This window comes from Lates calcarifer, linkage group LG17 (genome assembly GCF_001640805.2).
Source record: "Lates calcarifer isolate ASB-BC8 linkage group LG17, TLL_Latcal_v3, whole genome shotgun sequence".
Taxonomy (NCBI): domain Eukaryota; kingdom Metazoa; phylum Chordata; class Actinopteri; family Centropomidae; genus Lates; species Lates calcarifer.
The window spans coordinates 21,618,723-21,635,754 of NC_066849.1; the positions used below are offsets into that span (position 1 = coordinate 21,618,723).

At 40.6% G+C, this 17,032-nt stretch overlaps 1 protein-coding gene across 2 annotated transcripts; it reads left to right on the forward strand.

The window, feature by feature from the left end:
- The first annotated feature begins 11,547 nt into the window (after positions 1-11,547).
- dmrt2b (doublesex and mab-3 related transcription factor 2b) lies at positions 11,548-16,742 on the forward strand. 2 transcript variants are annotated; one of them, XM_018693994.2, is made up of 4 exons: positions 11,548-11,892; positions 12,300-12,668; positions 13,814-13,916; positions 14,537-16,742. In XM_018693994.2, exons 2-4 carry the CDS (start codon positions 12,306-12,308, stop codon positions 15,388-15,390), a joined length of 1,320 nt encoding a protein of 439 aa, XP_018549510.1. In that variant the 5' UTR covers positions 11,548-11,892; positions 12,300-12,305; the 3' UTR covers positions 15,391-16,742. The 2 variants fall into 2 exon arrangements, with proteins under 2 accessions (XP_018549510.1, XP_018549508.1); XM_018693992.2 differs by having other exon boundaries at positions 11,550-11,892; positions 12,300-12,689.
- The last annotated feature ends 290 nt before the right edge of the window (positions 16,743-17,032 follow it).

Consider the following 17,032-nt stretch of genomic DNA (forward strand, 5'->3'; position numbering starts at 1 on the left):
ATGTGTTCTATTGCTATTCTAAAGGGTGTTTCAAGCATTTTGGTAGCATTTCTATTTCTATCTATACACTGGGGAATTACACTTCCCATAATACAGTTTTATATTATCTTTTTGTCCCTGTGTGGTAAAGGTCTGTGTCTTATAAATATGTTCCTCTGCAAAAAAGTTTTAAGGCCCTTTAAAATGTATCTTATGTAAACCTGGACAATCTCAGTGGTGTTTCTCTCAGTGGTGTTTCAGACATATTAGTTATAAGATATTATGTCACTGTTTTCTCAAGCTGTGTAGTACTCCTGTATTCACATGTGCAAGTGGTTCAATTCCCTATTAATCTGATATTTTACATAGAATTAGCTATATTCAACACTGTATATACTCAATCAACTTTGAGGGATATATGTAAACTAACTCTTTACCAGCTATTATCACACAAGCAGCTGCTACAGTACCATTATCTTCTCCTTATCTATCCCTCCTTTAACCCATCTTTCCTCCTGTAATCCCTATTTCTACTGCATGCATCTGTTTTACTCTCTTTTTTTCCCTATTCTCACCATCAATTCACTCTAATTACACTCCCCTTTATACTACACCATTCCTCATTTCATCCCTATCCTGTTGTTCCTTCCTTCCCAAGCCTATCTAATGGGATTTAGAGTGGGCTGTTCTTGTCTTATCCATATTTCAGCAGCACCAACTTGTCCAAGTTATTAGCAAGCCATTACAGCCTCCTCCTCGAGCAGTTCAACCAGCAGCCTAAGCCTCAAACCTCTTCAACTCTCCATTCTTACCGTCTTCTGTCTCCGTGGATTTACCCTACTCTGCTACTCTCTCAATATTATAGCGCTTGCCTTATTTCCATTGCTTTTTGTTCTTTTTTTCTCTTCACACATGAAAGATGAAATAGTAAGCCCTTGGTGGGAACAAGAGATATCAGTTGATCCAGTCTCATTGCTGAGGCAACATTAGCACATGAGTTCTTTGTGACACACACACACACATGTAATACTAACACACTGTTAGCTTGTAAATGTAAGCAGTTTCACACACAAACACCATGTTACACCTGGAAAACAATGGTACACATCATAGACTGTATACAAACACTATAAAAGGAGCTACATGTATGTTTTTGCTAATGCTATGAAGCTAGCGTTAGCATAAACAGCTGTTTAATCACCAGTCTGGAGGAAACGTTGTGAGTTCAGCGTCGGCATCACACTTCAAACCTGATTTCGCATCTGCGGAAGCTCCACCCACCACTCCATGTCAAATTCAAGGAAACGCTGACTTGAAATGAACGTATGCAACAGCTACGAGAGTTAGCATGTCTAGCATCGGTGAAATAGATACTACGGGCTTGCTAATGCGGCAGATAACACTTAACTAACCAACACTTAGCAGCTAGTTTCCCCACTAACATTACTTCATGGATAGAGCTGTTTATTTGCTTGAAGTTATCATACCGTCAGAATCTCATACTGGCCTGTGTCTAATTGCTAAATAACTAAGAGCTGTCTCCAGCAATGGAAAGCAATGGTAATGTTTTGCTTCTAGTTCTGTCATTTCTTATCTTCTACCAAAGTTAGCATGCTAACCAGCTAGCCCCAGTAGTAGTGCACCGAGATATACGGACATTTAAATGTATGAATGTTGTTGATCAGCAAATGCTAAATAGTACCACCCTTAGTCCCTTTGTCAACTTGCAGTGTCTTGATGATAAAGGTACTTGTTTTATTTCAGAATCTCTCATTACCATGCAACATAATGGATCCTGCACACACATACATATTCACACAAACTGACATAACCTGTCACTAATAATAGGCAGTCATGTCTCTCCTGATGAGGATTGGCCCACCCTTCCTGCTGTGTGCCTGATAAAATAAGCCACATCTATCAACTACAATATCTCCTTCAACAGGGCTGTAAAACTTTATTTAAATGCTAATATCTGTTCGACAGATTAGCAGGCGTACACAGGTGCAATATATTCTCTACTGTTTGACTTGACTCATAGCAGTGATATTTCACATAGTGAGGATTTGCTCTGCAGTGGCGGCTCAGTTGTTTGGGACTTCATTCAAATAACATGACTTTTGTTGTGTGGTGATCTATTACTGCTTGTGGAAGCATTTCATTTAACCCATCCCGTCTGTGAGGAGGTCAGAGGTCAGGTTCAGGTACAGAATTGCAAGAATTCAGTGTCTCAACTGGTTCATAGTCTGTACTCAAATCTATCATCTATATAAATGCACCTTGCATAGTTGCACCATCACCTATTACCTATTATTAAAAACCAAAAGTGCAAGCCAAGGTTTTTGCCACATTGTTCTGTTTTGTAAATAAATCCAGCATTAAGTGAAGAATAAATGCAGAATCCTTTAGATGAGAAAACATGTATGTGCACATTAATGATCTCTGTAGATGTGGGTGAATTAGCTGTTAAGCAAGTTTGGTATGACCAATGAGAAATAGTGTTTGATCTTGACTTATGACTAAAATATTCAATTATAAGGCAGCATTGTTGTCTTTGAAAGATTGATAAAGTGCACCTCAACTACTTCAAACATAATAAAATCATGATGAAATTAAATAATAATTTCATTTGCCAGAAACTGCATCATCCTGCATTATCTCACACTTAGCAAGAGATTTGGATTTCTTTAAACCAGTATCCATCAAAGGACCCCAACTGCCTGTGTATCGAAGCCAAGCACCCCAGGTAAGGATTTGACAGCCAGGCGGACACATGGTGGCCAGAGGAGGAGGGCAGAAGCAAAGAGTGTAAAAGCAGTGGTTCACTGGCAGCTTAGCAAGTGCTCCACCGTGTCCTCATTTGATTTTGTTCACTGCTGTTGCTTATACAAATGGCGACTATCCTCCAACTGTTTTAGTGAAGTTATTTCCACTTATGATTATGTCTTTTCATTGAAGACACAGCCACAAATCTAAGCTGCAAGTGTGGTTCATCACTGCAAACATTGGTGGGTGAAAAAAAACAAAAAAAACTTGGGCTTAAACATTGGATCTAACACATCTTGACAAAGAAAGGGACTCAAGATATGATGTACAGACTGAAAGTAAAGACTTTAGACTGAAATGTTTAAAAGATACATTAAAGCCTCACTTTCTTTCTTTATAGTCCAAGAGCATACAATATTGACGCAGTTGACACCTATCATATATTTATTACTTCATTTCTTTTGAAGTTGGAAGAATTTTAGATGAGTCCCCTCTGTAGCTGTCTTCAAAGTACAGACCTGTGATGTCCGATCCTTTTGGTATAACACCTTATTTATTCCATTTCTTCTCTCCATCTCCGGCTCGCACACTCAAGCCCGGATGCACATTGTTTTTCAACTGTCAAATGAAAGATGACTGGGGGAGGTGTAAAGGAACAGCTTATAGTTTTCATTTCTTCAGTGTATTCTCAGTGCAGTGCTTGTGAACAACAGATATAAGGGAGTTCACATGTGACATTGTTGTTGTTTACATCCCGCCATCACCTGCTGCTGATGTAGCATGTGGCATCATCAACCACATTTCCTTTTTTTCCACACTTCCAACTTTTTTACCAATTCATCAAGTGCCAGTAAAAACAAAACTTAAAATTTATGTTATGCAAACATGAAACATAGATCAGCCACAACATTAAAACCATCTGCCTAATGTGTAGGTCTCCCTCGTGCCGCTGAAACAGCTCTGACCTATGGGTGCTTATGGGTGGTGTGCTTAGTCTGCAACAATGTTTAGGTGGGTGGCACATGTCAAAAAAACATCCAGATGAATGCCAAGAACTAAGGTCTCCCAGAAGAATGTTGCACTGTAATAAGAGGATCAATGTTATTCACTTCACCTGTCTGTGGTTTTAATGTTTCTAATTCGTGTCAACAAACACACACATCTTCCCTCTTTCCCTGTCTTCCTCGCTATCTCTCTCCGACTCTTCCCATATGGAGGATTGTATGGCATCATTATCCAGAGGGAGGCAGCCATCCAGTCAGAGAAATCAACAATTAGGACGCAATAAAGTGGAAAAGCATATTTCTGTATGCTAATGAGTTTTCCAGCAGCCACAGTAGATGCTGATTAGGCTGCGCTTTCCCCCCAAATATTACTATTATTATTTACTCCATTTATGTAAAGCCAATTTATTCATCTCGTCATAGCATTTATCAGGGCCACAGTAGTGGGCTAGCGTCTTTGGTTGGCTCTGAAAAAAGTGACAGATGAGGAAAGAAAGCTAATTTGATTCATGAGTAGATTTAATGGAAGAAACAGTGAAGCGTGAGAGCATCTATAATGTACCCCCAGCGACTGTTCTCCATACGTTCTCCCCAGCTGTCACAGGCAGTCAGCAGACAGCAGAGACGAGACGATTCTATACTTTTCAAGCTGAAAGAAGCAGCGGAGATAGATGCTAAAGTAGTGCAGCTTGTGGAGAGAAACCCGACCTCTGCCTGCCTCCAATGCTCATACCGTGATCAAACACATAGATGTAAAGAGCAGGCTCACAATTACCATCCACTCATCTGCACAGCCTCTCTCTTCCCACTACCTGCTTTCTCTGTGCTGCCTGTCAAAAGCAATTTAAAGCCAAATGTCAATTAATGTTCTCTAATTAGTATCTGAAGACACTTTCAGAGAAGAGATATATCAAGGACATCTGTTGGTGAGTAACTTTGATGTTTTGGACCATGTTTTCAGCTTTTTAAAGCCTGCACGGTGGTGATTATCTTTATTAGATTTTGTGTATTTGTGTAGTTTGTGCATCCCACCAGAATAAAATGACATTAGAAGCCATTTAATACAGCTCCCTAGTGCCAACCAACATCCAAGAATAATCTCACATTTTGTCATAATGATGTAATTTGCATTGCAAAGCATCTGTCAGAGGCCTCTGCTGAATCTGCCAGGGACCTCATCACCTCCACCGTAAGCAAAATCCACCGAGTTCCTGACTAACAAATAACTTACACCAAGTACTGAGGAATTCAGATTCGCCCCTTGCTATTTTAAGCAGAAACAGAGTATATTTCTTTCTACTTTTTAGACCTTGTCATAAATATATTTGAGTAATATTTTGAATATGTGGAATATTTATCTCACCAGCCTCAGAAGTGGGCACATCTCTTGCAGGAAAAGTGCAAGGTAAGCAACAGAAATGGAACACTTGTCATTATTTTTAATTAGTCGAAAACGTATTCAACTGCGTTTTTGCTTATGCTTCGCAGAACTGTGGCTTGTGAAATGCTGTTTAACTGGAAGCTTATTCATCTGGAGGCTCATTACACTACAGTAATTACACAATACTGAGGGCTTTGCTTTTTGTCTGAGGGGATATTGCTTACCATTCATAAAACCACACCCTCAGTGAGATAGCCTTAGACAAACTGAAAGACAAAAGAGCCAATAAACCCGGAGAAAGAGATCCAATCTAATACCGTAGGAGGAGGGAGTTGTTCTGCTGTTATTGCAGCATGGGTATCTCATCTCTGGGAGTAAGGGGTGCCTTTGGATCTCACACCATTCAGGAAGACAATGGATCAGAGGTGGGGAAGGATGGGGGGGGATTCCCTCCTCAACCTTCCTCTGTGGATGCTCAGATGTTGTCTACAGGAGAAAATGATGAAGGGGGAAAGGAGGGAATGATAATGAGAAAGGGAGGGAGGTGGGGTAAGAAGAAAAGAGAAAGAAAGAAAGAGAAAAGTGAGACAGGGTCGGTCCATTGAGGAGGGCTAGCATGAGATGCTCTATGTGTACATGGCGCTGCTGTGTCTGCATTATTTAAGAGCCCTCATTAACCTGAGCCTGAAACACACTAAATCAATAGTCAACACAGAGACACAAAGCATTTGAGGGCATTATAACTGCTCCCTGTGCAGACTTCAGGATCACGGTGAGATATAATTGCAAAGGGGGGTTAAATTCATTCAGCAGAGCGAAAGCAAACTGCTGTGTCTGGGTCAGAGAGCACCTGTCCCGCATTGATTTGGCCTGAAACCAGACGTGTTAAATAGAACATTGATCATGGTCTGTGAGTCTGTGTGATGTGGCATGTCCCCTGATCATTGACAGCCCATATAGTGCTTTGTTTATGTTAGGAAAGTCACCTTATTAAAGAAGTCTTCAGATGTTTTGCCGGTGAGTCACACATGCAGAATGGACAATCAACAACAATAAAACATAAAGGTTGACATTTAAAAAGGTGTTTATCTCAGGAGGTTTAAGCCAAGTATTTCCCTCTAGGTCAGTTTATTTTACACTGGGTAATATCTAACAGCCTCATTGGTCTTCATTTATGTTTATGAGATCATGACAAACACGTCACATTTCATTAACTTCATTTACATCTTCCATTTTAGCACAGTAACTAACACCTGCGGCATTACGATCCAGTGAGTACATCAAGTTTGACAGCAGCAGCACGCTGTGATTCATTTTGATTGAGTCATCCAAACAGATTTATGTAGTGCTATGAAACGAGATGCTAAACTGTCTCTTTGCATACTTTGATGTAACAAAATACAGTGACTTGGATAAAATGACAGCAGAGGATCAACTGAACATTATGTTATTCTTTGTCTGTATTTAAATCAAGTCAGGTCACTTTTTATTTATATAGCCCAAAATCATAAATTTCCTTCAGATGGCTTTAGAATATGTATAATGTACAACCTCTATCCTTGGACCCTCAATCAGTCAACTGGTGGGACTTTTTTAAATGTATCACTCTACTTCAAAGAGAAACTAACACATTCAGACTGGTGAAAGAAAGAAAAAAGAAAGAAGGAAAAGCAGAAAGATGGCGTGAACAAAGGAAGACTAAAGGACAAGATGGACTGAAGGGCAGGAGGAGATGTTGAAGCCAACAGCACAAAGTGTCGCCTCAAATGGACCGTGAGGGGGTAACTTCTGGCTCCTGGAGGATTTTCTTCAGGTCATCAAGCATCACATCATGGAGATGCAAATGTAACTATGGTCCCGGCTGTAGCCACAGACCCACCCAGAGACACAGACTCTGCTCTGCTCTTCCCACATACATGACTCATTCTCAACCTAAAGTCGAGTCTTCATCTGGTTCTCTCCCATTGTCTCCCTCTCTATCACTTTATTTCTTTGACTCTTTCACCACTCCCATGACCTTGACTGTACTGACCTAGGCCTTAAAATTTCCAAAGTCAAATGAAACCTGTTTTTAATCTTCATTAAAACATTATATCCTTGTCAAATTGTTTAAAAATCTGAATATCTCTGACCTGAGATTTTCTGCTTCACTGCATCTGCCTGTTCTCATCTCTCTCACCCCCACACCTGTGTAAAAATATCACTGTACCCTGGAAGGATATATCAGGTACACTCTGTGCCTCAGATAAAGCATAATCTCTTCACTGTCCTTTTGCAGGCTCTGGACCAGCACTGCTTTTGCCCCTGAGACGTTCACATCAGGACATATGGTGGCAGGTATGAGTGTAGTACAGACACAGTTTTGTTCACAGTTTTACAGTTAAATCCCCAAGCAGAGTGTATGTATGCTATACTCCACACAACACTTAGGCCTATATATATGATTTTTTTTGGAACCACAACCACTGTCAAGCCTGCTAAACACCCATTGGTTGTAATGGCTGTAGAGTCACAAATATAAGATTAATAATAGCAGCAAGATGAAGAAAAATAAGATGAAGGTGGAAATGATGCAAGGAAGAGGGAAGAGAAGACGAAATGCAGAAAAGGTTGATGAAAGATGAAGTACAAGTACTCCAAGAATATACAACATGATAATGAGTAGCAGTGATATTGTGGAAAAGGTTAATCAGTGCACAAGAGGCTTTGGAAATAATTTGGCCCGAGGTGAGTCTGATGGTGTCAGGTCTCAGGCCTCACTGATACATTGTGGTCTTCCATTTTAGAGATGTTACTCCTTGACCACAACTTGACCTCTTTGAAATCCTGTCCCTGTCTTGTCAGCCAGGCCAGGCAGCTCTCATGGAGAGTAAAGCCTGGGGCATAGATTACAGACTTTTCATCTGTTGCCAAAGTATAGTACTTGTATGAAAACCATATTGGAACAAGCTGAACTATGTGATTTTTAGTATCAGCAGAGACTCCCCACCCCAGTTTATGTCACTGATCCTCAAACTGTGTTGTTGCTTACAGCAACATGTTTAAAGGTGTACACAGCAGATAAAAAGAGTCCCCCAAAGAAGCTGATTGTGTCTAATATGATGAGGTTAGAAGTGCATTTATTTGAGCGGGCGTTTGTTCCATCTTAACAGGCTTGACAAACTCAAATACTCTCTAAGGTGCAGGTTAAACCTCCCTTGAAAAAAACTGTCAGCTTAATGGCCCCTGCCTTACGCTGATAACTGTGAAGGTGTCTCCTGCTCTTTGGAAGTAGGTGGATAAAGGTGCTAATGCCTTTGTGTAAAGGCACCGTGAAACACAGCCCAGTGTGTTTTTATTTCTCTCTTTGAAGTGAATTGACATTCAGCTCAGGATTTTCTTTGAAAGCGCACCCTGCCTCCCAACACCCCTGTTTTTCTTTTGTAAACTTCAGCACATTACATAAAGTTGAAGCAGCCCTCTTGTCCTTGGATGTAACTTATAGGTTGCCTGCCTTGTGTTTTTTTTTTTTTTTTTTTTTTGAGTTGCTTCAGAAGTTGACTGAGGAAGCCAGTCATAGAGGGAGAGGAAGATAGAGGAGGACACGCTGGCAGGCCGGATGGTGGGAGCCGAGGAGTCTGTCAAACTCCATTTTTTCTACAAAAATGGAAGTAGATGGGCACAACTCTCAGTATAACCGCAGGACATAGAACAGAGTGCAGGGAAGAGGAGGACGTGTGACGGGAATGCCGGAGCACCATGTCACTGCTGATGACAGTCAATTTGTCTGAGAGTCAAGGGGCTCAGAGAGGTACACTCCACTGCAGGCAGCAGCAGAGCTGATGGTATTAATAAGGGGAGTACTTAGCTGTTCTCTATGGACATACAGTACAACACCATGCATGTCCCACCCATTATGTACTAGTAGCCACAGTAGCCATTCACCCATCCATCCATTTGTTGACTGTTCTCACCAGGAAATTGAGAGCTTTTGTGGGTTTTTTTTAACACCTTAAACAGCCTGTGTTTATTTTTTCTGGTGAGTGACATCAATAGCATATTCTACCTGTCAAATCTTCTGCCTCTCAAATTTGGTTTCATTTAAACATGCAGACATAAATGAATACAGATATTCCTTTAAATTACTCACTTCCTTTTAAATTGTCACACATATAAAGAACACTGTAGGAATCACCTGACTGCAACATTGATGAGAAACTCTGGACTTGGTTTGAGAGACCTCTGGAGTCCCTGGGGACAGCTGATGTGAACTTCATTGCTTCCTTTGTGTTCTTCCTTTGTTACATATTGCTGCTGCTTTTCACCTGACATATTTCACATGGAGTTTAGCAAGGAGAGCACATGCACAAACACTCTCAGTATCCTGCAGATGTCCCTTGAATGGTAATTGGAGCACTCAGAACCAGGTGTTGAGCAACCCTGTTTCATTTACTCTACCACTGCTCTATCTACTGTACATGTTGAATGCAGTTCAACAATGGCAGGATGCGGCACTATGGTTATATCCTGCATTCAATGCAAATATCCGATCCAGTTCAGAGATTATATTGGATTTTACCACCTTGGGAACACTGCAAATATTCAAGATGTCTTTTAAAGGCACCAAGAGACCTATAAATGTTTTTATACCACTTGATTACTTTGATGCCCTTTCCTGTCTGCATGGCCACTGTGGCACAGCTTTATTACAAGATTACAATCAATTGCATCACTTTGATGATTATATTTTCAGGTTCAGTTGGATATGGCTGCTACCTGCATCCTCAAATCCCCTAGAGGAGCACCCTTGTCCATTGCTAACTCTAAGATCAAGTTCAAAAGGTGTCTGAGCCTTTAGCATCTGAGCCTCGGGAAACTTGGAATATAAGATGGTGTGTGAAAATATCGAATAACATAAACTCACTTTTTTCTACAAAGAGCCTTTCATATGCGCGTAACTTATTCATTACACATAACTTATATTTGGTTCTGTGCATTTATGGTGAGCAACATTCACACTATTAAAAAACTTTATTTGGGACATTTGCATATGCAAATACAAACCTTGCATATGTTGCAGTAAATCTCTAGGTTTTTTCAAAGAATTCCCCTCAGGAGCAGAAAACTGTGCAGAGAGCATCTGCAATTTAAATACTTTTTTAAAAACTGTTTTTAGTGTAGCTATGTAGATAATGAGTTAATCATCACGTACCTGAAGTAAGGAGTGCAAATTGTGATAATTGGTTATAATGAGCTAAACTTATAGGCACTGCAGTGGAGGAAAACCTGGGTTAGTCCTGTCAGGATCTACAGTTATAACTAGTTTGGCTGTAGAATCTCCTGTAGTGTATTGTGGAAGATTGTTTTCTGGACGCTCATCGTGGGTCACACTGTGAAAATTTGATGAACAAATGGTTTCTTTGAATGACTTCTCTCCATGCGGCCTCAGGAGGTGAAAAGATGGACATCAGGCAAATTACCCTGCGTGTAATTACAGAATCCAACCAGTAGGGAGCACACTTTTCATACCATCTCAGTGGCACTGTATGTTAAAGGTTTTCATGGTGACAGGTCAAGGAAACATCAACTCTTTTCATACTCTACATTAGCAATAGGAGTGAATGCTTCTGAGGAGGTGAGTGCAACATCCAATGAAATTCACTGTATACATAATCTACACTACACATGACAGACCAAGGACACAAACAGCAGTGTGTTGATGATAAAAAAATAATCAGTAATGATTACCACCATCTCCTCATCACGCACTGCATTAGGCTACCTAATATCAACGCCAATTATATTAATTTTTAAAAAGGTGAGAATTAAAATAATCCACTCTCAGTTAACCAGTGTTAAAAACACTTATCCAAACAACCTTTCCTGAGTGGGAATATTTATGTATTTCAATGGTCTTAATTATTCACTTTCAGCCTCAGAAATGGCGACACTAGAAACATCAAGAGAACCATTAAATCATTGAATTATTTAACTGTATTATGAATAAATATGAGTGTGAAGATGACTCCTAGGTAATGTGAAAATGTAACTCCCCCTCCCCCACCATTTTTTTTCACTCGCTCTCATTTCCTCACTGGCCTACTCCCCCCAAGGCGCGTGCGTAATTAGTCCATATTGTATCAGTCTAGTAAAACATATAGCTCACATATATGCAGCCTCACGGGTACATAACCTATCTGTATGTTTTATAGTAAGCCCTCCCTCGCCTGATTTCTCTCTGCATACATACTATTACTATTAAAACTATTATAATAATCGAAATGCTTATTTGTTGTAATAGCAATTATATTTCCACAGGTGTCAGTTTTATTTTTCATAATATATGTCAGTAAACCCATTTAAATGTTTTTGATACATGCTTTCTTCAAAATATCTTCGCAAAAACTGTGCTCTTGTGATCTCTAAGGTGAGACTTTTTGGAGACGTGATTCTGGCAACATCCCAAATTTCTGTTTGAAAGATGAGAACAACTTCGAAGGTGGGCAGGGCAGGGCAGGTATGAGTGTTTATAGGGAGGGGGAAGTTGCCTCTGCTGTGAATGGGTTTCTCCCCCCAAATCTTAGCTCATGGTGTCCCGCGCCAGGAGCTCGGCATTGTGGCCCGGTCTACTATCCGCTTGTTCTTGGAAACGGCGTCAGAGAGCAGCTGAGAGAGGCTTAACATTTCAAACGTCTGGCGGTAGGCTGCAAAGTTTCCACCCTGAAAACACTGTCATGTAGCAGCGGCAGCAGCAGACTGGAGAAGGACACCACACCTCACGGGGTTGGTTCTCTGAATTTGTTTTCTGTACAGAGAGAGCGTGCTCTTAATGCATCGTTTTAGCTTCTATCTGATGACAACTAATTTATATAAACAAGGAGAATGTGTTGCAGCCTGTGTCTGACATGGTGCAGGTGTTGCAGTGCTGGATTTGTTCTATATCTGAGTGTGAAATTCGTGCGTGAAACAACACTATCGTTGTGCTTAATCAACTCTCCTGACTGTTTAAGAAGAACATCTGACAGAAAATGAATTTATTTTTGCATCAGTTCTACTTTAACACGTAACTACCATAATCACGTTTGGTTTGTTGTATCTTGGGTCAAACTCTTGTTTCATCTTTTGCGTAAAAGTCTGCTCAACCTTAGCCGCAACTCAGTGAATTACAAGTGGAAATCCTGTGCTGTTAGTCATAGATGTCCTCTCAGCTGGAAGGAGGCCTGCAGCAGGAGACCACAGCAAAATCTGAAGGACCACAATCTGAAGAAGTTGTTGACGTGACAAGTCCTGACGGATGCGCCGGGCAGCCCGGCTGCCCCGGGGACGGAGGACAGAATAAAGTGGCCCTGTCCCCAGAGCGCCAGCAGCAGAAATCGCGCAAGATGACCCGGAGTCCCAAATGCGCCCGCTGTCGGAACCATGGCGTCGTTTCGTGTTTGAAAGGCCACAAACGCTTCTGCCGCTGGCGGGACTGTCGCTGCGCCTGCTGCCTGCTGGTGGTGGAGCGGCAGCGCGTGATGGCAGCGCAGGTCGCGCTGAGGCGGCAGCAAGCTGCGGAGGTGAGGAGAGCGCAAGGGCAGGTCAGTGATGGAGAGATGATGGAGGATAAACAGATGGGTAACCACCAGTAGGTGATTATCAGGCTGCACGTAGTCATTTAGATACAAACGACAAGGAATATCTAAATGCTGTGGGTCAAAAATGTGAGTACTGGAGAAAGTAAATTATTAAAAAGTAAAGTTATTTAAAATGATAGGAGACTGAGGGTCAGAAAAATATATTTTGTATTTATCATTACATAATTTTTTTCTCAAGGGAAAAACACAGATACATATTTTACACTCTACAGAAATGTTTAGAAATACTGCTGGGAGGCTAAATTTGCACAGTTATTATTTCTTTGCGATTAATGTGTGATAGAAGTCTGACTATCTCATGGCTGCACAGAGGGGGAAGTTTGAACCAGTGTGAAGTGCGGAACCGTAACAGCTTGAAGCAAAGATTTTTTGTTAATTTGTTTTTATTCATTTATTATATTCAAGCCAACATTTGATTTATATTTTGCTATTTAATTTGAAGTAGGACTCCTATGTGTTATTTTAAAGACTGGAGTTAGCTGTGGTTACTTAATTAACAAAGTCTTATCCTGATCAAGATACAAGAGAGACCTTTGAGCAAATTACATGTACATAACAAGAAGAAAATACAATAAGAGAAGAAAGTCATCACAAGCAGACACAATAATTAAAACATTCACAAATATTTTAAAAAAAATCTAAGTAGAAATTACTGCAAACATCCCTCAGAGGAATGACTGTCTCTAACTTTAATTTGTTTTGCATTAATAAGATGCATAGCACCAGAGACCTGTCTGTCTTTGTAACTGAAGGCAAAATGTGAAATTCTTAATTATAAAATAATAACTGTCAAGACATATTTTGAATTGTGTCATAAATAAATATTGTTGATTAAATATTCTATCAAAGAAAGACTAAAATGAGAAGTATACTGTAGAACATGTTGTTTATATACTTGTTTATATGAATCACCAAATATCCCTCACATTTTTAAACCCTAGAATCACAAAGACCTTTACTTGCCTCTTACATAATGTATTAAATCTCTTTACCTACTCCTGGGGGATAGTCTCAGTATAATATGATTATGTCCAAATGTCTAATTCCTGTTCCCATGTTTCTCTCAGGGTAAGAGGGGGGTCAGGTGTGCAGCTCCATTGCGGAGGACAGCGTATCAGCGTTACAGCAGAGCAGTCGAGCCAAGCACACTAGCTAAGAGCATTCTGCAGGGTAAAGTTTAATTAACATCTTCTTTCTCATTAACCTACCTCTTTTCTCCCAGACTGTGATAGAAAGTACAGTTTTTTTTCCAGTAGATCGGTTGAAAGCTTTAAAGTTAACATATGTATTTAATTTGTTGCTTTTAATGCGTTGCATTTGTTAGAATTCATGGAAGATCACTGATCATAAACAGTACTAGTGATATTGTACACGTGTATTGTGTATACATTTATATGTACATATGTAGATATGTTGTAATTGTACCCATATTTACAGAGCTTGGATGTCATGACCTAATATTACAGACACTTAATTTATCTAGACCTGATCATTGTGGCTTCACTATTTCACAACAGGCCATTACTGTAATACATAGTGCGTATTAATACCTGCTGGCTTCCACTCAACTCCTGCTGGAAGCTTTGTCTTCTTTATAGCCCTCTCAGCCTCCCTGTGCTCTCAGTAAAGCAAAACTGACACCGCTAACCGACTGCATAATTAAAATAATAAACAACAAAGTACTCAAACATAAACACAACAATTAATTGCTTGGAGATACTTCATAATTTGTTAATAAATTAAATAAATGAGTATATAACAGCAGCATGTGGCTTTGCTCCCATGTTCAGGGCTGAAACCGGTGGTGCCCCTGGAAGAAGACACCTCCCGCTGGTCCAAGCAGGCACAGCACGATCAGGCTCACTTCACGTGCCCGTCCGTGAGTGCACGGATGAGGAAGAGACGAGCCTTCGCAGACAAGGAGCTGGAGAACGTGATGCTGGAGCGAGAGCTGAGACAGAGAGAGCTGCAGAGCGACCTCTCCTTCTCCTCCTCAGCCCTCGTCCCCGTGCTTCACCCTCCACCCCTGTCCGTCTCCCCCGGCTTCCACTGCTGCCCTCTCAGCAAGGCCCCCGCTGCTGCAGGGACATCCAGCTATGTGCCGGTGTATAAATATAAGCCTCTGTATGACTGTGATTTCCAGCTCTATCAGTTGTTCCAGCTAAAGAGCAGATCTTCAGCAGAATGCGACTATAATGACTTTTTATGCCGGAGCTCAGAGCAAGCCAGGGGGGATGAAGAGGTGCACAATGGATGGAAGATCTCTGAGAAGAAAGACCAACCAGAGATGACACCTCTACCATCGCAACAAGGACTGAAAAATCATGCCAACACAGGTCTGTCAGGGCTAGAACCTGTCAAATCTCCTTCAAAACCAGCAGAAATAATGCACTCAAATGGCCCTTCAGCCATCACACACTCTTTGTTTAGATCAGATCAGGGTTTCCTGGGCGGATCAGACGTCAGCACAACCAGCAGGACTTTTGATCCCAGACCCCTAACAGCTAAGGCTTGGAGCATGGACACTTCTGCCGCCCAGGCAGGTCCACGTGCCGACTCTGTCAAGAGCCCTCATGGCAGCTCAGTCAGGACTCCTGTTGTGAGGCCATTACCCTTCTCTGTAGAGGCTCTGCTGAGGGCCTGACAGGCAAATGGAAAATGGTGGTGAGCACTTTGTTTATGTGTGTGGACCAAGAATTGCAGTTGAGAATATGAATATAAAAATGGCAGGTTGCATTACTGGACAAGAGCCAGTTGCTATAAAGTGGAAAAATATTTAAAAACAATTTCCAGTTTGTATTTTAAATTTTTCATAAAAGTGTATTTTACTACATTTTCAATATCATTAAAAATATAACAAAAATATATATGTACTTGAATACTTGCCCACATTGAGCAAATTCTGTTCAAATATATACTTTAAAAATGTAATGTTTTTTATAGTCCTCTGTTTTCAGAGTGGTGACATTGTATTGAACCACTTTGATCCTTTCACATTAATCATATCTTATTCTCTTTTCCTGAAGAAGAAATATATAGTACATCCATAAAGCAAAATTGATGAAAAAGTCAAGTAGTGTTTGAACTTGTACCCGTTTCTTACTTTACACTTTGATTCTAAAATCAAAGTGTAGTTGTGGCTAACTGATCTCTGAGCTGCTCTTGGGCACTGCAGTGTCAAAACAAACCAGGTGCTGCTCAGAAATCTCTTTTAAACTTGTAAGAAAACTAACAATGAAAGGAGGAACATGAGGTGAAGCATGTGGTTTGCCATGAAGACAGTTAAAAAGAGCAAAGCTTTTCCAAAAATGTCTCTGCAATAGCACAGAAAGGGTTGACAGTGGAACTATCCAAGTCTGATTTTTCTACATCTGTTGTCTTCTTTTTACCAAGTGAGAAATATGTATTAATTATTTATTGGTATTTCATAAGCTCTATTGTTCTCCAAATGTAAGCCATTTTGGCAGAGTGTAGTCTATCATTATGACTGTATAACCTAAACCCCACTGATCATATGGCATACTGTTTAATATTTAATACAGTATCTTTTCATCAAACGGGAAAGATGGGAAATATTCAGCAAAGGGTGAATGGTAGGGTGCCAGCGTTGCCTAGGCAACATTGTTCTTTATTGTATGCTGAGCCTGACGCCGGTCGAGTTTGTTTGAACACGCATTTGATCTATATCCACTTTCTACTTCTTCTCTCCTCTGTTTTTTTTGTTCTGTGCTGTAATCTTGCAAAGATGGAGGTCAGATACTTTTGACAACTCTGGACCTTGTGGCGTCAACACGGAGGCGATAGCGCACTGCTCCGTGTCTGTTTGTGTGTACCAGCATATCAGAATGCCTTTCTCCCTGTCCTTTCACAGACAGAGAGGGGAGATTGGTACAAAGGAAGATGAGGTTGTGAGCATGAAAAAAATGAATGTGTGCCATTGTGTTTTACTCTACGCTATCTGCACCATTTTCACAATATTAAAACCTCTTCCTTGCAGAGAGTGCAAATTGCCATTTTCACTATGATGACAAAAAGATAAGCATCAATCACAAAGGGGTGATAATGACTTCTGTGAAGAATAACACAGAGGATATAAATCAATTTCCCCCCCGGCAAAGCTAGAAAAGCTAATTTATCCAGTTCCCCCATGTTTCATTCTGGGGTGTCCTTAGACGAGGTGTGTAGCAACCCTGCTCTGAAGTGCCACTCACGTTCCACCATTCTTGTTAGGACTGTGCCAGGGACAGACAGATTAGCTTTATTGTTCTGTGCTCTTTGGAAAGGTC

Bases quoted from the DNA above. Each gene is read 5' to 3' on its own strand.
- dmrt2b (XM_018693992.2), top strand. From the start codon at position 12,306: ATGTCCTCTCAGCTGGAAGGAGGCCTGCAGCAGGAGACCACAGCAAAA. The intron at 12,690-13,813 runs GTCAGTGATGGA...TGTTTCTCTCAG, and splicing joins TGAGGAGAGCGCAAGGGCAG to GGTAAGAGGGGGGTCAGGTG. The intron at 13,917-14,536 runs GTAAAGTTTAAT...TCCCATGTTCAG, and splicing joins AGCTAAGAGCATTCTGCAGG to GGCTGAAACCGGTGGTGCCC.